We start from the raw sequence: 21,486 nt of genomic DNA on the forward strand, positions 1-21,486 counted from the left end.
ACCAGGTAGAACCTAGGGAAATACCTACCGGCTTTCCACCTCTCTGACCCATACCTGTCAGTGTAAAATCTCCTGTATACCTTGCAGTCACCCTAAGGAGTGGAGCAGGGTTCAGTTTATACCCTGTAATCCTGGGATTACAGTTTTTGTATTATAAACCCCAGCACTGGTCACACACTCCTAGTAGGACCTGGTGGAAGTCCCATCCACTACACAGTCACAGAGTACCAGCTATTGGGGCCATAAGCCCAAGCATCACTCAGGATTGCTTATGAAACAAAGGGAAAGCCAGATTTATGTCCCTGGGCACCAAGAATGAGGACTTGACTGTCACAATCCCTAGTACGCTTGACGCGTAACTCTCTAGGGACTGAAGATACATACCTTAGGAAGCCCACATTCACCTCAAAGTCACACTTCTACCCTAATGAACTGCCACAGAGTCGACCACTGTGTTACTTATAGACATATCGAATGTTGACTAAAGCAAAATAAATCACTCAGAAGTTATACTTCTGGGCTTAATTAGAATCAAAGCCAAAGCAACAAGCTAAGTGACACCTTGCATCCCATCTAAACCATAAACTCTTCAAACAAAACCTACTCCATAAAGAAGGGACTATCACACAAAATGCACAGATATCAATGTAGGAACACAGGAAACATGAAGCAGCTAGGTGGCATGACACCTCCAAAAGAACATTTTAATTCTCCAACAATAGATCCTGAACTGCAGGGACTGTATAAAATGCCAGAAATAGAATTTAAAATAATGATTCTAAGGAAATGTAATATGATGCAAGAGGATACAGATGGACAGCTTAAGGAAATGAGGAAAATGATAGGTGAATGAATGAAACATTCACTAATGAGATAGAAATCACTGAAAAAAAAATACTAGAGGTGAAATCCTCAAACAAGAAAATTAAAAAAAAATAAGAGCTTCAACAGCAGAACAGACCAAGAAGAGGAAAGAATCTCTTATATGGAAGAAAAAAATTTTTAAATAGCCCAATTAGACAAAACTAAAAAGAATTAAGAAAAAAGACTATATGTAATATGGGATATCATTAAGTGACAAAATATTCCTATTATAGGGATTCCTGAAAGAGAAGAGAAGGAAAAAAAGCACTGAGATCCCACTAAATGAAATAATAGTTGAAAACTTTCCAAGTTCTGAAAGATATGGACATCCAGATAGAGGAAGCTCAAACTAACCCAAGTAGATACAAAAAGAATTTTCCAAGGCATACTACAGCCAGACTGTAAACAGTCATGTACAAAGAGAGAATCCTATAGACAGTTTGAGAAAAGCATCAAGTTATATATAAAGGAAAATCAGTTATGACTGATTTCCAGGCAGAAAACTCAGAGGTCAGAGAGAGAGTGGGATGATATATTCAAAGTCTTAAAAGAAAAAATTTCCAAACAAAAATATTATTATAAAGTGAAGTTATCCTTTAGAAGTGAAAGCAAAATAAGGTATTTCCCAAATAAGCAAAAATTGAGACAACTGAGTGCCACCAGACCATCCTTACAAGAAATTCTGCAGGAGTCCTACATTAGAAGTAAACATCATGAAAACACATGATACTACCAAAGTCACCAACACAGCTGGTACAATCAACAACCAATCAATAAAATGACAGGCATTCATTCTTACCTATTAATATTAACTTTGAATGTAAATGGTTTAAATTCACCAGTCGAAAGACTTAACTTAGCTGAATGGATGAACAAACCAATAATCAACTATGTGCTTCCCACAAGAAACTCACTTCACAAGTACAGATACACACACAAAAAACACACAAAAAAAGTAAAGATACATAAAAGTGAACTGCTGGAAATAGATACAGCAGGGAAATGGAAATCAGAAACAAGTAGAAAAGAGACAAACAAGATAAAACAGACTTTGATATAAAGAAGAACCTTAAATATTGATAAAAATATTCAGCAAAAAGATATAAGAATCATAAATATATATAGGTATCTAACAATCATCTAGATATATATAGCAAATACTATCAGACTTTTAGGAATGCACAGACTAATACAATAATAGTGGGAGACTTCAACACCCCTCATCATTAAAGGATAGATAATGGAGGGAGAAAATCAAAAAAGATAAATCAGAGTTGAATCTTTATATTAAGCAAATGGACATAACAGATATCTATAGAACATTTCACCCAACAGTTACAGAATACATATTCTTTTCATCAGCACATGGAACATTCTCTAGGCTACTCCTATTAAGCCACAAATAAAGTCTCAGTAAATTTAAAAAGAATGAAATCATACCATGTACCTTCTCAGAACAAAATGGGATAAAACTAGAAATAAACAACAAGAACAACAGAATATTTATTGATACATGGAAATTAAACAACATGCTACTAAACAACTAGTAGGTGATTGGGAGAAATTAAAGTAAAAAAAAAAAACTTTCTTGAAATAAATTAAAATTAAAATACATATCAAAATCTGTGGGATGACAAAATCAGTATTAAGAGGGAAGCATTAAGTGCTTATATTAAAAAATAGAAAAATCTCAAATAAATGATCTAATGATGCATCTTGAGAACTCAGAAAAACAGGACTGAAACCAAACCAAAATTAACAGGAGGCAATTTATAGATTCAATACAATACCAATCAAAATACCAAAGACATTCTTCTCAGATCTGGAAAAAATGATGCTGAAATTCATATGGAGACACAGGAGACCTCAAATAGCTAAAGCAATCTATACAGCAGTCAAAAACAATGAAACCCGGTCATTTGCAACAAAATGGAGGTATCTGGAAAACATCATGCTGAGTGAATTAAGCCAATCCCAAATGGACAAATATCATATGTTCTCCCTGATTGGCGACAACTAACTGAGCACCAAAGGGGAAACCTGTTGAAGTGAAATGGACACTATGAGAAACAGTGACTTGATCAGCTCTTGTCCTGACGGTTGATGTACAATGTAATACTTTATCCATTTTAGTTTTTTTTGTTGTTGTTGTTCTAGTACTATTGGTTGAACTCTGTAATTAACACACAATTATTCTTAGGTGTTTAAATTTTAACTGAAAAGTGATCTCTGTTAAATATGAGAGTGGGAATAAGAGAGGGAGGAGATGTACAATTTGGGACATGCTCAATCAGACTTGCCCCAAATGGTGGAGTTAGAAACGTGCCAGGGGATTCCAATACAATCCCATCAAGGTGGCATGTACCAATGCCATCTCACTAGTCCAAGTCATCAACTTCAGTTCACAATTGATCACACTGATAGGTCTAAGAGTCAAAGGGATCACACAAACAAGACTAGTGTCTGCTAATACTAACTGATAGAATCAAAAAGGGAGAGAACGATCCAACATGGGAAGTGGGATACACAGCAGAAGCATAGAATGGCAGATGTCCTAAACAGCACTCGGGCCTCAGAATCAACCCTTAAGGCATTCGGATATGGCTGAAGAGCCCATGAGAGTATTTTAGGCATGGAAAGCCAAGATACTCTGGAAAAAAAAAAAGAAGACCTAAATGAAAGATCTCTGAGAGTGAGATCCCAGTGGAAAGAACGGGGCCATCAAAGCAGGAGGTTCCTTTCTCTGAAGGGAGGAGAGAACTTCCATTCTGACTATGACCCTGTCGGAATAAGATCGAAGTCGGCGAACTCAAAAGGCTTTCATAGCCTTGGTAACTCATGACAAGAGCCTAGGGAGATTAATTTGTTAAGTCAACAACAGGAGTCACTGTGTACTTACTTCTCATGTGGGATCTGTCCTTAATGTGTTGTCCAGTGTGAAGTAATGCTAAAACTAGTACTGAAACAGTATTTTACACTTTGTGTTTCTGTGTGGGTGCAAACTGATGAAATCTTTACTTAATATATACTAAATCGATCTTCTGTATATAAAGAGAATTGAAAATGAATCTTGATGTGAATGGAATGGGAGAGGGAGTGGGAGATGGGAGGGGTGCGAGTGGGAGGGAAATTATGGGGGGGGAGCCATTGTTATCCATAAACTGTACTTTGGAAATTTATATTTACTAAATAAAAGTTAAAAAAAAAGAAAAAAAAAAAAGGAGGCAAGATATAAGGATCAGAGCAGAAATAAATGAAATCAAAACTAAAAAAAAAAAAAAAAACACAAAAGATCAACAAAAGTTGGCTGTTTGAAAAGATAAACAAAACAGATAAACCCTGTTTAACCAGAATAACAAAGAAAAAAAGAAAAAAAACTCAAATTAGAGATAAAAAAAGGAGACACTACAATTGACATCACTGAAATACAAGGATGGTAAGAAACCATGATGAACAACTTTATGCTAAGAAATTGGAAAACTCTGGGTATCAGGAAATACAGAATATCGTCCAAGGCATTTCTCTGCAAAATATTTAGAACTTTAAAAACAGACATATGAAGACCCTTATAAACTTATAGGAAAATCATAACAGCCAAAAAGAGAATAAAAATTAATTTAAAAAATTCCACAAAAAGTGAGAGAATAAAATATAAAATAGAGAATCAAACAGGAGTTACTATGCATCCCGAATAAAACACTCTGTCAAAGAATATGCCTCAGCACTGACCCCTGATTAAATTAGCTCTTCTGTTATCTAGAATGCTACCCATCTATGTACCATGCTTGAGAAAATTAAGAAATAGTTGCTTAAATAAATAACTGTTGTCTTAATTCTGTGAACACTGGTTGAGAAAGGCCAGGCAAGGTATTTGAGTTTAAGGAAAAATGAGAAATCCTTTGTATTTGCTTTTGTCAGTTTTAATCAATTGGTTTGCAATGTTCTGAAGTACTTCCTTTTCTAATGCATATGTTGAATCTTAATTGCCAATATGATAGTGTAACAGCTGCGGTCCTTAGGGATCTGCTGGAGGCTGAAGAGCTGTTTCGCTCTTCTGCCATGTGAGGATGCAGCAAGAGATGCCATCTATCAAACACAGAGAGCCTTCACCAGATACTCATCTGCCAGTGACCTGATCTTAGAGTTTCCCGTCTCCAAAACTGTGCCAGAATACAATTCTGTTGTATACAAACAATGGCGTATAAGGTATTATTGCTATAATTGTCCACAGAGACCAAGAAACAATTTTTAGAACATGTCTAATAATAAAAATGTATCTTTTTTCCTTAATATCTTAGACAAATGAAGAGAATGATAGGCAAGGAGAAGTTCTAAATATTTGCTAGTCCAGCGCCATCTGTTTGACTTTAATCAATTATTAAAAGTTATACAGTTAGCAGAGTATAAATATAAGTCCACTTAAAAGTAACAGGGGTGCCAGCACCCTGGGTTCTAGTCCCAGTTGGGGCGCCAGATTCTGTCCTGGTAGCTCCTCTTCCAGGCCAGCTCTCTGCTGTGACCCGGGAAGGCAGTGGAGGATGGTCCAGGTGCTTGGGTGCTGCACCGGCATGGGAGACCAGGAGGAGGCACCTGGCTCCTTGCTTCGGATCGGCGCAGTGCGCCGGCTGCAGCACACCACTGTGGCAGCCATTTGTGGGGTGAATCAACGGAAAGGAAGACTTTTCTCTCTCTCTCTCTCTTTCTGTCTCTAACTCTACCTGTCCAAAAAAAAAAAGAGTAATAGGAGAAGGGGCCAGTGCTGTTGGCATAGCGGGTTAAAGCCCTGGCCTGAAGCACCAGCATCCCTTATGGGCACCGCTTTGAGTCCTGGCTGCTTTACTTCTGATCCAGCTCTCTGCTATAGCCTGGGAAAGCAGTAGAAGATGGCCCAAGTCCTTGGGCCCCTGCATCCTCGTGGGAGACCTGGAAGAAGCTCCTGGCTTCAGATTAGCTCTGCTCTAGCCATTGAGGCCATTTGGGGAGGGAACAGCAGATGGAAGCCTTCTCTCTATTTCTGGCTCTACATCTCTCTATAACTCCGTCTTTCAAATAAATAAAATAAATCTTTAATAGGGGAAAACACACAAAAAGCTCAGACAAAATAAGAAGTTCTAAAAGCCTGGGACCAAGTAGCAGAACATAAAGTTCATAAATTGTAATGGCACTACAAAAATGTGGTATCACAGTAAAGTGAAACAAAGAGTAAGAGCAGTCTTAAAGCATCAAGATTTGATTTTGGTCCTAAAGGAAGTAGTCCTTTTTCCACATATCTCAGTTAGAAGAGAAGATTAATTGTTTGGAAAAAAAAAACCCTGACATTTTCATATTTACATTGTTTAGTTAAAATATGAAAAGTCTCAAGGATAGGCAACAATCATTCACACACTGACCAGATATAACAATGATCAAGCTTTTCTATACTTGCTTCAACACTTCAATTTTTTTTCTTTGTAAGCATTTATAAGTAAATTTGTCGATATCTAGGCTGCTTTATCTCTACATACTTGGGTATACATTTTTTGAAAAAACAGTGAGACCTAGTTTTTGCCAGCCACGATGCCATTTGCGGAGTTTATACTCCTACATAGTATCCAAAAGTCAATGTTTCATCGCTAAAATTGCTAGACGTTGTTAAAATCAAGAGTTACTGTATTTGTAATAATCTTCTTACCTTTGTTTGTACTGAACAAGGTCATCCTTGGTGTCATTTATTAACAGGAATGTAGCTGCTCCATCATGGTAATCTGAAAATGTAATAACTGTAGAATGCTCAGCCAAATTAACTTCTGCTATAATACCTCCAAGCTGAAAGAAAAGGTAAAAAACATCTTTAATGTGATCCTTCTACAAAGAATATTAACTAGTAACATCTATTGATAACAATATTTATGACTTAACTTCATTTGAGGCAATGATTTAGAAACAATTCAGGGGAGTGGGCCCTGTGGCACAGCAAGTCAAAGGTGTGACCTGCAGGTGCCAGTTCAAGTGCTGGCTGTTCCACTTCCAATTCAGCTCCTTAATAATGTGCCTGGGAAAGCAGCAGAGGATGGCCCAAGTGCTTGGGCCCTGCACCCACATGGGAGACCCAGAATAAGATCCTGGCCCCTGGCTTCAGCTTGGTCCAGCCCCAGTTTTTGCAGCCATTAAGACAGTGAACTACTGCATGGAAGATCTCTCTCACCATCTCCCTTCTTTCTCTAACTCTGTCTCTAAAATAAATAAATAAATCTTTAAAAATAAAAAAATCCAGATTTTATACTGAATTTGTGGGAAACACAAATGTCAACTATTGTGTGCAGCTAACAGAAATTCTAGATGTAGTATATTCTAGTATTCTAGACAATCTTATTTGTTTTGTATAATAAGTTGTTTTATATGTTTCCTTTTGATAACTTGGCCTTATACAAAAAGAAATGTTCATTTTTGGTGAAAGTGGGAAAAAATCATGAGGTTATCATTTGATAGAAAAAAACTATTCTTAAGTATATATTAATAGTTTTAATAATGCGACTCATATTAAAAAACACACTCACCTCATTATCCAGACGTAACAAAATACAATTTTCTTGCTTGTTAAAATATATCCTTTTGGGAGGACCTTCACTCCTTTCTACTTGTATAAGAAGTTTACTAGAAGCATCCTCAGGCCAAAAGGGGATACACTAAAACACATATTACATATTTGTCATAAATACTTCTATGTTTTTATTAAACTCATTATAGAAGACTTAAGATAACTTTAAAATTTTTTCAACACTTCTTTGGTTACTAGGTTGCTTAGCTAAACAGCTGTAAGCAGTCAACTTAGAGGCCAACAGTTCATGTCCTGGTTGCTCTATTTCTGATCCAGCTCCCTGCTAATGGCCTGGGAAAAACATCAGAAGATGGCCTGTTTGGGCCCCTCGCACCCACATGGGAGACCCTGATGAGGCTCCTGGCTTTGGCCTGCACAGCCCTGGACATTGAGGCCATCTGGGGAGGGAACCAGCAGATGGAAGCTCTCTCACCCTCTGTCTCTGTAGCTTTTTCAAATAAATAAATCTTTAAACAGCAACAACAACAAACTTAGAAGAGTTGTCATTTGTAAGCACTGTGAATACAAGCAACAATGAGTGTTAAGTTCACGGGCCAAGATAAGTAGAGGGCTGGAGAAGACATAGATTTCATAGATCTATGGCATAGATCTCACAGCAAAGGGCTGAAATCACTAAGTAACAGCTCAGAACTGGTAAGCACATGATCATTTTAAAACAAGAGTACAATCAGTTCCTGAAAATCATTTGGTAATCAAGCAGAAGTCAAAGAAACACAAATGATGAGTCATCAAAGCAGGGTTAAAAAGCTAGAGAAATAGTCAAAGTTCACAGTAGGAAAAGCAATTTGGGGGCCTGTGTTGTGGTGCAGCAGGTATAGCCACAGCCTGCAACATCAGCATCCTATATGTGCACCAGTTGGTGTGCTGGCTGTTCCACTTCCAATTCAACTCCCTGATAATGGCCTGGGAAGCAGTGGAAGATGGTCCAAGTGCTTAAGCCCCTGCACCCACATGGGAGACCTGGATGAGCTCCTACCACTTGTGGAGTGAACCAGCAGATGGAAGACCGTTCTCTCCTCCCCTTTCTCTGTAACTCTGATTTTTGTATAAATAGATCTTTTAAAAAAAGAGAAAAACAATTTAGGTAGCCCACATTGAGGTACAGCAGATTAAGCTGCTGCCTGCAATGCCAGCACCGCATATAAGAACTGATTGCAGTTCTGGATCCTCTATGTCCAATCCAGCTCCTGTTAATGTGTGGAGAAGAACAGCTAAAGATGGCCCAAGTACTTGGATCCCTGCCTCTCCACAGGAGAGCTAGATGTAGCTCTGAGCTCCTGGCTTCCACCTAGCCCAGCTCTGGCCGTTGTGGCATCTGGGTAGTGAATCAACAGATGGAAGATCTTTCTCTGTTTCCCCCTTCTTTGTAACTATGCCTTTAAAATAAACTTAAAAAAATATCTAAAAAGGAGTGAAAAGATTTGAAAAAACATGGAACTTCTAAAAATGAGAAGTATAATTATTCAAATAAAAATTCAGTGGAACAGGGACAGTGTTGTGGCATGGTGGGTAAAGCTGCTGTTTACAATGCTGGCATGCCAGATCGGTACCTGTTCAAGTCCTAGTTGATCTTCCAACCCAGATTTCTGATAATGGCCTGGGAAAACCAAAAGAACATGGCCTAAATGCTTGGGTCCCTGCATCCAGATGGGAGATCCAGATGGAGTTCCTGGCTCCTGACTTTGGCATGGCCGATCTCTGGCCATTGCAGCCATTTGGGAAGATCTCTCTCTCTCTCCCTCTAATTCTTTCAAATAAATAAATAAATCTTTTAAAAAAAACTCAGTGCAAGGCTTAAATAGCACTTTATACATGGTTAAAGTACAAACTTTTGAAAGATATATTCATGTATGTAGCACTTATCCAGAATGCAGCACAGAGTCCAACACAGGGAAAACACAAAAGAGATACTAAGAGACATTTAGGGTAGAATAAGAATGTCTAGCATGTCTCGTTAAAGACCCAGGAGGAGAAAATGGAAGAACAGAAGAAAGGTAATATTTAAAGAAATAGTAGTTGCAAATTTTACAAACATAGGAAGCACTTTAATCCACCGATGCATGACTCAAGTATCTTAAGAAGGACAACTAAAAACTAAAGAAATGTAAGAGGGCAGAAAAAGAAGAAAACCACCACCCCCAAAAATGACAAAATCACATTATTTTCAACAAAAATGGAAGCCAGTAGACAGTGTGGGAAAAATCTATAACCTGATAAGAAATTGAATAAAAAGCTAGAATTAGTATCAAGAAAAATTATAAAAGGTGGTAAGAATTTTTACTAATAAACAAAAACTAGTAGTATTTAGCTTCAAAATCAGCTCTAAAGGAAATTCTAAAAGATGTATCTCAAAAGTAATGATCCCATAAGGATGGCTTTTACATGAAAGGAGCAGTGAATAAGAATAGTTAATACTTCTAATTCTAACATTTAGTATCAAAGTTCTCACAAGTAAAATACTCTATCAACCTATAACCCATTTGGAAAACTCTTTTCCACAAGTCTAATAGCAACTGATGGCACAAAATCCAAATTTTACCCCTAAGTTATGCCTGCCTTAACTATTCTATGAGGCATTTCTTAACATGTTTTCAGAGAAAATCAATGATTCCCTTTTCTTATCTAGTTTTGTGCTGCTGCACTGATTAGTAATTGCTAAGTGTCTTCTTCCCTTATCAAGCTATGCATTCCTAGATGGCAAGGATCAATTTTTAATAATTAATTATCTAGAGCTTAGTACAAATACTCAACAAAGGTTCTTGGAACTCAAAGTTGGGGAGGGGGAGAGTTAAAACATTACATAATGATTTATATAACTAAATCTAAGCAGAAAAGAGAATCTAAAGAGGTACATTTTTGAAATTCATCTACCCACCTGCTCCAAATCAAGAGACAGCCATTTTTCATGTCCTTCTTCAGCTACTGATATACGATATCTGCTTTTGTTTTTAATCATGTAAAAAGGTGTAAATGTCACAATTCTAGTAATGTTAAAACTACTGAGGTCTATAGTGACACCAACCTAAGGGGAAAAAATTAGTTAAAAATATTATACCAACATAGAATCCTTACAAATTTTAATAGTCAACAGAAATTTCAGATAAAAGTTTCTTAATGAGCATAGAGTAAACTCACTCACTTGGTACTCCATTTTCAGTCCTTTACATTTAACAGCTCCATGACTACCAACAGTGTCGATTGAAAATTGATCTGACAACTCACTGTCTGTTACCATAAGCTGAACCTAGGAAAAAATAGTTCAATATATTACAATATACAAACACTTAAAACTGTCTGCTTAAATAATTTAATTTTTCACATAAATTAAATATTATATTAAGATAGTATATCTCAATGCTAACCTTTTTAACCTCAAATATTTAACAAATGTTGTTTCTACCAAGTTTCATAATATTTTGTTCAGAATTCTAAAAACTAAAAAGGGATGACAAATAGCTAAACAAAAGTGAAAAAAGGAGGGACCGGCACTGTGGCACAGCAGGTAAAGCCACCACCTGCAGTACTGGCATCCAATATGGGCGCCGGTTCAAATCCTGGCTGCTTCACTTCTGATTTAGCTCTCTGCTAATGTGGCTGGGAAAGCGTGAAGGACGGTCTGAGTCCTTGGGCCCCTGAATGCATGTGGGAGATCAGGAAGAAACTCCTGGCTCCTGGCTTCGGATTGGCACAGCTCCGGCTGTGGCAGCCATTTGGGGAGTGAGCCAGTAGATGGAAGACCTCTCTCTCTCTCTCTTTCTCTGCCTCTCTGTAACTCTACCTTTCAAATAAATAAATAAATCTTTTTAAGAAAAAGTCAAAGAAAGAAAAAATGTTACATACCTTATTATTATTAAAAAAGTGGTTTGGCTGAAAAGAAAAGAGAACTGGCTTTTTATAATTAGGTGGATGCTTTCGATGAATTCCATCTGCTTTGTATTGTAACATTCGATCAGTTTTATTGACCATCCAATAAGGGCTATGAAACGCCACAATTGTCTGACCAGTATTGTAAGTCATATGGATAGCAATATCTAAATCAGTCTTTTCTATTTCTGTAACACATGTAAAGTTGATGAAACTGATGTCTTGTTGATTAGGTTTTATGTGATATTCACTTTTCCAATCATGATTAAGATAGTCAAGTAATTTTAAATGTAGCTTGGCTTTATCCAACTGTACAGTACAAATCTGGGCTGAGTGTCCTTCATTTAGAGTAAAAACTGTATTTTCAATTCCCTGTAAAAAAAAAAACACATTAAATATAAAAATGCTTCTGAATAAGATGCCCCAAAATTCTATTAATTATTCCAAATGCTACAAAAAAACACCTTGTAAAACTTGTAACTAAAGACTTATATTCAAGTTCTATCACTGTAAACCACGGTAAACTTATATGATCTAAATAACCTATTTCAATGGACTACTGTAAGGATAGTAAATAACATAAGTGAAACTCACCTGGAAACTATAAACATAAAACACTATAATTAGTATAAAACAACAAGAAAAGTTCTAACCACTGATGATTTCAGTATTGAGAATAAAATAATGAAAAATGTAGTAGAAAGTAATAATACAAAATAAATAAACCTACTACCTCCCATTCTTGATTTAAAAAAAAAAAAACTTTTTTTTTTTTTAATTACTTATCTGAAAGTCAGAGTCACAAAGAGAAAGAGAAGAAGAGACAGAGAGGCAAATAGATCTCCCATCTGCTGTTCACTTCCCAGATGGCTGCAATGGTTGGGGCTGGGCCAGGCTGAAGCCAGGAGCCTGGAGCTTCCCACATGGGTAGCAGGGGCCCAAGCACTTGAGCCAGCCTCAGCTTTCCCAGGTACATTAGCAGGGAGCTAGATCAAAAGTGGAATAGCCAGGACTCAAACCAGCACCTATATGGGACACTGGCACCACAGGTGGTGGCCTCACTCACTATACCACAGCACCCCCCCCCCATTTACTTATTTTATTTGAAAAGAGAGAGAAAAGAGAAAGAGAAGAGAGAAAGAGAGAGAGAGATAAGGCAAAGATCTCTCATTTACTGGTTCATTCCACAAATGTCCACATTAGTTTGGGCTGAGCTAGGCCAATGCCAGGAGCTTGAGATTCAATCAGGGTCTCCCACATAGGTGACAGGTATCCATGTACTTGAGCCACCATGGTACACATTAGCAGGAACATGCAATCAATATTGAAACCAGGACTTGAACCCAGCACTCAGATACAAAATATGGGCAGCCCAAGTGACATCTTAACCAGCAAGTCAAACACTCGCCCTGCATTCTTGATTTTCAATAATCCCTTCACTGATTTCCAAGCACTGCTGATATCTAATGTACCTCTCAAAATTAATTCATTTCTCTCTACCCACACCTCTATTACCATAGCTGATGTCACTATGACTTTCTCAGTTTTATACTCTCCTAATCACATTTGTCCTCTCTAGTTCCTTCTCCAATACCACACTTGAATTGTCTTTCTAAAAACTCATCATCATATCCCTTGGAAACTGGCAGACTGTGATCCCTAAAAGTGTCAAATTAAAAGTTGATGGAAATCAAATTAAATCCAAATCCAAATCAAAGTTAAGGAAATGGAATGGTTTATAGACAGTGTACATGGGTAGCTTGCCAGTTTTTCTAGTATCTCTCTTCTGGGTCATTCCTATTATTGTAACATTGCATTTTCTTCATCTTAAGATTTTAAGCTAATTAAAGCAAAAAATATTATTGATTTTTCACATGTTAAATAATATTCCAGAGAATTATGAAGTTGATGGTGGTGTTAAAGGGATTAAATAGATGGTAACCATGTGCCTGTCAATCACTGTGGCAAATTCTTAATCATTATGATAATCTGCCACTTAGATAGAAAACAAATACTTTTAAACAGTAAATGTTAACAACCCCCTTCCAAAAAATATTAGAAAAGTGTAAACATATTTGTACAGTAATATCCAAAATAAAGTAAATCTATAATAGAATATACTGTAGAATTATTTTAATTCATTTACTAAGCTTGATACATGAAATATTTACATAAAATCTTAAGAAGGAGAAATTCTTATGTCATAACAAACAGAAGCAAGATCGCTTATATTACAACAATAAGGAAGAAATAAAAGCAACCTTAAAGGATACATAATCCTTTTAGAGAATTAGCATTAAAAGAATATAACATATGCAGCAGGATTTTTTTCATTTAAATCCAGAATATAAATGTTTTTACAATAATAATGTTCATACTGTTATCAAAAGTTAATATCCATCCTTTAAATATGATATAAGAAATACAGGCTGGCGCCACGGCTCAGTAGGCTAATCCTCCACCTAGCGGCGCCAGCACCCCGGGTTCTAGTCCCGGTCGGGGCGCCGGATTCCGTCCTGGTTGCCCCTCTTCCAGGCCAGCTCTCTGCTGTGACCAGGGAGTGCAGTGGAGGATGGCCCAAGTGCTTGGGCCCTGCACTGCATGGGAGACCAGGAGAAGCACCTGGCTCCTGCCATCAGATCAGCGCGGTGTGCCAGCCACAGCGGCCATTGGAGGGTGAACCAACGGCAAAAAGGAAGACCTTTCTCTCTGTCTCTCTCTCTCACTGTCCACTCTGCCTGTCAAAAAACAAACAAACAAACAAACAAAAAAGAAATACATACAGCACAGAAAAGACTGAAAAGTTTATCTTCTAAATCTGAACTGGTATCTTTAGATTGTGTGATTACAAGCATTTTTATTATCTCTATTTTCTAAGTTACTAATAGGACTATATATTACCTAATAGTTTATTTTGAATTTATTTCAAAGAGCAAGAGAAAGAGACAGAAAAAGAAAATAGAGAGAGAAACAGAGACCTCCCTCCCATCTCCTGGTTCAGTTGCCAAAATGTCTGTAACTGACAGAACCAGGCCAGTCAAAGACAGGACCCGAAAAGTGAATCCAGGTCTCTCAGGTGTGTGGCAGGGACTCAAGCACTTCAGCCATCACCTACTGTCTCCTAGGGTGTGCCTCAGCAGGAAGCTGAAATTGGAAGTGGAGCCAGGACTTGAATTTAGCCGCTTTGTCCCACACCATCTCCAGCAGTCTTAACCACTATGCCAAAGGTTGGCACCAATTTTTCTAATGGTAAATCACATTTGTGCATGCAATTTATATTTAACTTAGTGGTCAGATTTTGTTGTTAAATCAGTAGAAAATATTTCCCTTGAAATTATTTTTTATACATCATAACAAACATTTCTTCCCCATTAGAAGAATATCTATACTATTATATAAGTACTATAATTTAAAAAAATATTTTATTGGTCACAGTTTTAAATAACTAAAGCTACAAAATCAAAGATAGGAAGATAAAATATTCCAGATTACCTCTACGTAATAAGCAATTTTGTAAGGAAGAAGATTTCGGAGTAGAATAGGTGGCCACAAATGCAGTACGTATGGTAAGTCCCAATCATATTCTGAATACACTGACAGAGATGTCAAGTTATCTTTTTCTGGGACAATATTAATAATAAATAACTTCTTAGAAGGGTTTATAGATCTGCACTTCTTCTTCAGAAGAGCTCCATCATTTTTTATAATTTCTTCAAAGTCAATTCCTTCACACTTTTGATAGTCTACATCTTCCGGTTTCAGAAAAAGCATTGATCTGTATAAAAGATTAAACAACACACTTTAAAATGCTTTAAAATAAAAAGTTATTATTATAGCCTTCTAATAATAAAATTATGTCCTTCCATTATATTGTAATAATTTTAAAATATTTTCATATACATTTTAGAAATAGGTTTTATATATAAATATCATCTTCCCTTTCTGCAGACTAATCAAGTTTTGTTTGAGAGGAGAATTTTTTTCTCGCAAACTTACCACCTTAAAAGCATATTTACAGGCAAATAACTGGTTCTTATAGAAGACACATAATTGCATCAATCATATATGCAAAGCAAACTGCATAGAACCATCTGTGACATATATTTAACTGAAAGAAATTGGTTTTCTTGGATATATGCTCCTAAAAGGACAAGGAATGGAACAAAAAATTCTAAAAATAATCACTAGCTTTCCAAAGCTAAGCAAAGGAAAGCTTTCATAGATATTCCATTGAGATGTAGAGCACAGACGCAGAGAAGAGGTTATAAGAAAATGATGACAAAATGACTGGGTACCTCAAATGACTTGTCTTTACACTTGCATATCACATTCTTTGTTTAGATTTCAACAATATTTTCAAGTTTAAAAATTTTCAAAAGAGATTTATGTATTTGAAAGGCTGACTGACGGAGGGAGGGAGGGAGAGAGAAAGAGACAGAGAGGGAAAGGGATTGGGGGGTGGAGAGAAAGAGAGAGAGACACAGGTATCTTCGATCCACTGGCTCACTCTCCAAATGCTTGCAACAACCAGGGCCAGGCCGGGTTGAAGCCATGAGCTAGGAACTCTGTACAGAGATCTCCTATGTGAGTGGCAGGAAACCATGTACTGGGGTCAACATTTGTTGCCTCTCAGATGCCTTATCAGGAAGCTAGATGGGCACAGTAGCTTAAAGTCAAATCAAACACTCTGATACGGAACATGGACATCACAAGCAGCAACTTCAGCTGTTGCACCACAACACCTGCCCCCAAGGTTTAATACTTTTTTTTTTTTTTAATTACTTATTTGAAAGTCAGAGTTATGGAGATGGAGAGACAGAGAGATCTTCCATCTGCTGGTTCACTGTCAAAATGGTATCATCGCCATGGCAGGTGGCAGCTTACCCCACTATACCACAACCTAAGCCCCAGCTTTAATAATTTTTTTAACCTAAGCTGTGTCCAAGAATAAGCAATTAAGGATTTTTTCTAAGAAATGGGGAAAGTATCTGAATAGACATTTCTGAAAAGAAGAAATATAAATGGCTAACCAATACATGAAAAAATGATCCATTATCTTGAGTTGACTAGAGAAATGTAAATACCACAATGAGCTATCACTTCATTGTGGTCAAAAAAAGCTATTATTAGGAAGACAAAAATAAAAAAAAAAGTCTGCTGAGAATATATGTAAAAGGGGATGCTTATACACTATTGGTGGGAGACCCAGAAGAAGCTCTTGGTTCCTGGCTTTGGCCTGGACCAGCCCTGGCTGTTGCAGCCATTTGGGGAGTCAACTAATAGATGGAGGATCTCTCTCTCTCTCCTTCTTTCTCTGTATCTCTTTTTGCTTTCAATTATGTAAGTAAATCTTTAAAAAATTTTCCAAGTTTTTTTATATTTTAAAATCTAATCAACTATGATTGTGAAACTGTTCCTTATAAATATCAGATCTCTATCCCTCATTTTCATAAGCTCAGATTCTTAAATTTTAAATAGGTTTTTTTTTTTTTTTTTTTTTTGTAATGATATCTGACAGTGCCTTACATTTGCTAGACTGAACACTGAACCCTCCATACTCACTTCTCAGTGCCTCCTTTCTCAATGACTTCCAGCTACGGGTAAAAAAATATTAGACATTTCTTTCTCCCTTGAACAAAATGCATAGTTGAGTGTCCATTTCTAATGTGTCTTCATTTTTTAAGATTTTTTTTTTAAAATTTATTTGACAGATAGAGTTAGACAGTGAGAGAGAGAGACAGAGAGAAAGGTTTTCCTTCTGTTGGTTCATCCCCCAAATGGCCACTACAGCCAGAGCTATGCCGATTTGAAGCCAGGAGCCAGGTGCTTCCTCCTGGTCTCCTACATGGGTGCAAGTGCCCAAGCACTTGGGCCATCTCCACTGCCTTCCTGGGCCACAGCAGAGCTAGACTGGAAGAAGAGCAGCCGGGACTAGAACCTGGTGCCCATATGGGATGCTGGTGCCATAGGCAGTGGATTAGCCAAGTGAGCCACGGCGCTGGCCCCTCTAGTGTGTCTTCTAACAAACTACAACAATTAATTCTGAGGGAACTTTTATTCTCCAATAGAGTTCAATCTTCATGGAAGAGATTACTTTCAATTACAGATTAATAACCTTGAATAATAATACTTATTACAATATTAAGGCAATAATTATGAGTAGCTCATCATTAATATCTTATCAATCTTCCCTTAAAACATAATATTTTGGGGCCAGTGCTGTGGTGTAGCAAATAAAGCCACCACCTGCAGTGCCAGTATCCTGTATGGACACAGGTTTAAGTCCTGGCTGCTCTACTTCCAATCCAGATCTCTTTTAATGCTTCTGAGAAAGCAGATGACCCAGGTGCTTGGGCCCCTGTACCCACTTGAGAGACCCAAAAGAAGCTCCTGGCTTTGGCTTGTTCTAGCCTGGGCCACTGAGGGCATACAGGGAGTGAACCAACTACCTTTTTCTCTGTAACTCTGCCTTTTAATTAACTAACTAAATAAATCTTAAAAAAAACCCACAAAAACCATAACATTTTATATCAACTTTAACCCAATTATTTTAAGTCTTCAAGATTAAAGCAGTATATATTTCAATATATATTATAAATCTACCCCTGAACAGTTAACAGATAAATGTGTAGATAAAAACATACATTTTCAGGGCCAGTGCTGCAGTGTGGTAGACTAAACCTCTGCCTGTGGCTCTGGTATCCCTTATGGGCACCAGTTTGTGTCCTGGCTGTTCCTATTCTGATCTAGCTCTCTGCCTATGGAATGGGAAAGCAGTGGAAAATGGCCCTAGTGCTTGGGCTCCTGCACCAGAATGGGAAACCCTGAAGAAGCTCCTTGCTCCTGGCTTTGGACTGGCACAGCTCCAGCCATTGTAGCCATTTGGGGAGTGAAACAGTGGATGGAAGATCTTTCTCTCTATCTCTCCTCTCTCTGTGTATAGTTCTACCTCTCAAATAAATAAAATCTTAAACAAAAAAAATATATTTTGTTTTTTAAAGGACTTTCAAAAACATTATATTATAAAACCTCTAAAAAATTGCTTCATAATATATAAATCCAGAAACTACCAATAAGAGACATTTTAAAGTTTAGGAACATATATAATTATGATTATACTGCAAGCACATACTAATTTACCAATAGAATATATAATTTACATGGTATAAATTAAGAGCATTAAATTTTCAAAGAAAGAATAACTGAAATGGCCTGAATCCTACATAAAACACATGTGATATCAACAAGGCAGATCTGATCAAAGTTTTATAATTTAAGGACATGATTCTACATAGAATCAAGCAACTAAAAATTCTATGAGATCTCAGAGCAAATAAGATAAAGGAAAAAATTACCGGTAAGAAGCTAATGGTATGTTGAATTCATCTTCAGGTGAAGCAGTTCCCAATAATGTGTCTCCTTCATAAACAGAGATTGGGACTGAAAAGTGATTTTTAAGCTGAGAAAGATAAAGTGTCATAAATCTAAGACCTTGAAGACATTTAAAAACAACATACATCCATTTAAACATTCTAACAAAGGAACCACCAGACAATATTCATCTTGCTCATATAAATTATAAGAAACAAACAAGTATTTATCCTAAAAATATAGGCAAAGTTTCAGTTTTACAGAAAGAGGATCTGAAAGGAGCTGGAGTTGAGGCACAGCGAGTTAAGCTGCTGCCTACAACACCAGCATCCCATGTAAGCACCAGTTCAGGTACTGAATGCTTCACTTCTGATCCAGCTGCCTGCTAATATACCTGTGAAAACAGCAGAAGATGGCCCAAGTGTCTGGTCTCCTGCCATCCCCAGGGGAAACTAGCAGGGAGTTCCAGGCCTCTGGCTTCAGCCTAGACTAGCTTGGAGGCCATTCAGGAAGTGAACCAGTGGATCAAAGATGTCTCTCTCACTCTCATTCTGTAAATCTGCCTTTCAAATAAATAAATCTTTAAAAACAAAAAAAAGTAAAAATATCTCAAAAATAGAATTTTAAACATCAAAGAGAATAATAATAATGTCTTCTTGACTTTGGAATAGGGATTAATTTGTTTATAGACATGCCTGTTAAGAAGAAGAGGCTGGCGCCGCAGCTCAACAGGCTAATGCTCCGCCTAGCGGCGCCGGCACCCCGGGTTCTAGTCCCAGTCGGGGCACCGGATTCTATCCCGGTTGCCCCTCTTCCAGGCCAGCTCTCTGCTGCGGCCAGGGAGTGCAGTGGAGGATGGCCCAAGTGCTTGGGCCCTGCACCCCATGGGGGACCAGGAGAAGCACCTGGCTCCTGGCTTCGGATCAGCGCGGCGAGCCAGCCGCGGCGGCCATCGGAGGGTGAACCAACAGCAAAAGGAAGACCTTTCTGTCTCTGTCTCTCACTGTCCACTCTGCCTGTCAAGAAAGAAAAAGAAGGAAGGAAGGAAGGAAGGAAGAAAAAGAAGGAAGGAAGAAAAAGAAGGAAGAAAAAGAAGGAAGGAAGGAAGGAAGAAAAAGAAGGAAGAAAAAGAAGGAAGAAAAGGAAGGAAGGGAGGGAGGGAGGGAGGGAAGGAAGGAAGGAAGGAAGGAAGGAAGGAAGGAAGGAAGGAAGGAAGGAAGGAAGGGCGGGCCGGCGCCGTGGCTCAATAGGCCAATCCTCCGCCTTGCGGCGCTGGCACACAGGGTTCTAGTCCCGGTTGGGGTGCCGGATTCTGTCCCGGTTGCCCCTCTTCCAGGCCAGCTCTCTGCTGTGGCCTGGGGAAGGCAGTGGAGGATGGCCCAAGTGCTTGGGCCCTGCACCCCATGGGAGACCAGGAGAAGCACCTGGCTCCTGCCTTTGGATCAGCGCGGTGTGCCAGCCACACTGCGCCGGGTGCGGCAGCCATCGGAGGGTGAACCAACGGCAAAGGAAGACCTTTCTCTCTGTCTCTCTCTCTCTCACTGTCCACTCTGCCTGTCAAAAAAAAAAAAAAAAAAAAAAAGAATAATACAAATAATTCTACAAATTCTACAAAAAATTATATAAAATACTACAAATAATAAACGTACTACAAAAATTCTAAGAAAAATTTAAATATTTATATGACAAAAACAAATATCAGGTCACAAGCTGGGAAATGTCTAAAATAAATCTAACAAAAGCTTTATAGCTAAGCACACACAAAAATCCTGCACACACAAAAATCCTGCAATTAACAGAAAATTGGGAAGTGCATTTGAGCAGGGAATGGAAAATAAATGGAAGCGAAAAACTAAATGACCAATAAATAGCTGGAAAGACATTCAACATGACTGGTAATAATCATAAGATATCATTTACATCCTATATCAAGTTATAATCATAGCCTATCATTTCATACTATCCGACTGTCAAATATCCAGAGTCCTGTAATATCAACAGTTGAAAAGGATATAACTAGGGACTCAGTAAATGCTGACAGAATGGAAACTGATAAAATAACTTTGCAGAAGTTTGAAAAAACCTAATAAAAATGAAAATGCATCTTTTTAAAAGACCTAACAATTTTGCTCCTAGTTGTATATATAAGGAAGTATTTACACATGTGCAGCCAACAACATTAATGTTCTCTACAGTACTGCTTGTATTATGGAAAAAAAGGGAAACAACCTCATGAATACAGTATTTAGAAAATTTTCTTAAAATTTATTTATGTAGAACACACTATAACTAAAAATACAGCACAATTTATATTTTATGCACACATAATCATAGTTTTAAAAACATGAGGCTAGAAATATATATATATATATATACACACATCATATCACCAAACAGATCATCTCTTTCTAGAAAGAAAGGGAAATGTATACTAACACAGAGACTACAATCTCTGAAGCAAAAACTTCATTTAATTTTTTTTTCTTTTTGCAGAGGAGAGTGAAAGGGAGAGAGGAAGGAGGCAGAGAGGGTAGAAAGGGGGGAGACATAGATCTTCTGTCCCCAAAATGCCCACAAGGGCTGGGCTGAAGCTGGAATCAGGAACCAGACCTGGGAGTTAAACTCAGACATTTTTGGATCACAAACGTACTATCTGCTAGTCCAAACACCTGGCTCAGAGGAAAAAATATTTTAAAATATTATTTATTTGAAAAGCAGCGAGACACAGAGATCTCTCATCCACTGGAGTTTACTTTCCAAATGCCTGCAACAGTTGTGGCTAAGCCAGA

The 21,486-nt window shown here is 37.6% G+C and overlaps 1 protein-coding gene across 18 annotated transcripts in view; it reads right to left on the reverse strand.

Annotated features, from left to right (window-relative positions):
- VPS13A (vacuolar protein sorting 13 homolog A) overlaps positions 1–21,486 on the reverse strand; it is a 248,424-nt gene that overhangs the window by 58,795 nt on the left and 168,143 nt on the right. For 16 of the 18 annotated variants that reach the window (XR_011379457.1, XR_016236667.1, XR_016236666.1 and 13 more), the window contains 7 exons: positions 18,682–18,785; positions 14,819–15,101; positions 11,303–11,698; positions 10,602–10,706; positions 10,338–10,484; positions 7,401–7,529; positions 6,536–6,669 (listed from right to left, as the gene is read on the reverse strand). Coding sequence is in view for 15 of the 18 variants with exons in the window: in XM_089336575.1 (XP_089192701.1) it covers positions 6,536–6,669; positions 7,401–7,529; positions 10,338–10,484; positions 10,602–10,706; positions 11,303–11,698; positions 14,819–15,101; positions 18,682–18,785 (1,298 nt within the window). In the remaining 3 variants the exon portion in view is untranslated. Of the gene's footprint in view, positions 1–6,535; positions 6,670–7,400; positions 7,530–9,008; positions 9,060–10,337; positions 10,485–10,601; positions 10,707–11,302; positions 11,699–14,818; positions 15,102–18,681; positions 18,786–21,486 lie in introns of those variants that run through there. The other 2 variants (XM_089336595.1, XM_089336591.1) reach the window with 1 other exon arrangement.

The sequence above is a fragment of the Oryctolagus cuniculus genome, chromosome 1, assembly GCF_051225735.1.
Source record: "Oryctolagus cuniculus isolate XC-2025 breed Fujian yellow rabbit chromosome 1, ASM5122573v1, whole genome shotgun sequence".
NCBI lineage: Eukaryota > Metazoa > Chordata > Mammalia > Lagomorpha > Leporidae > Oryctolagus > Oryctolagus cuniculus.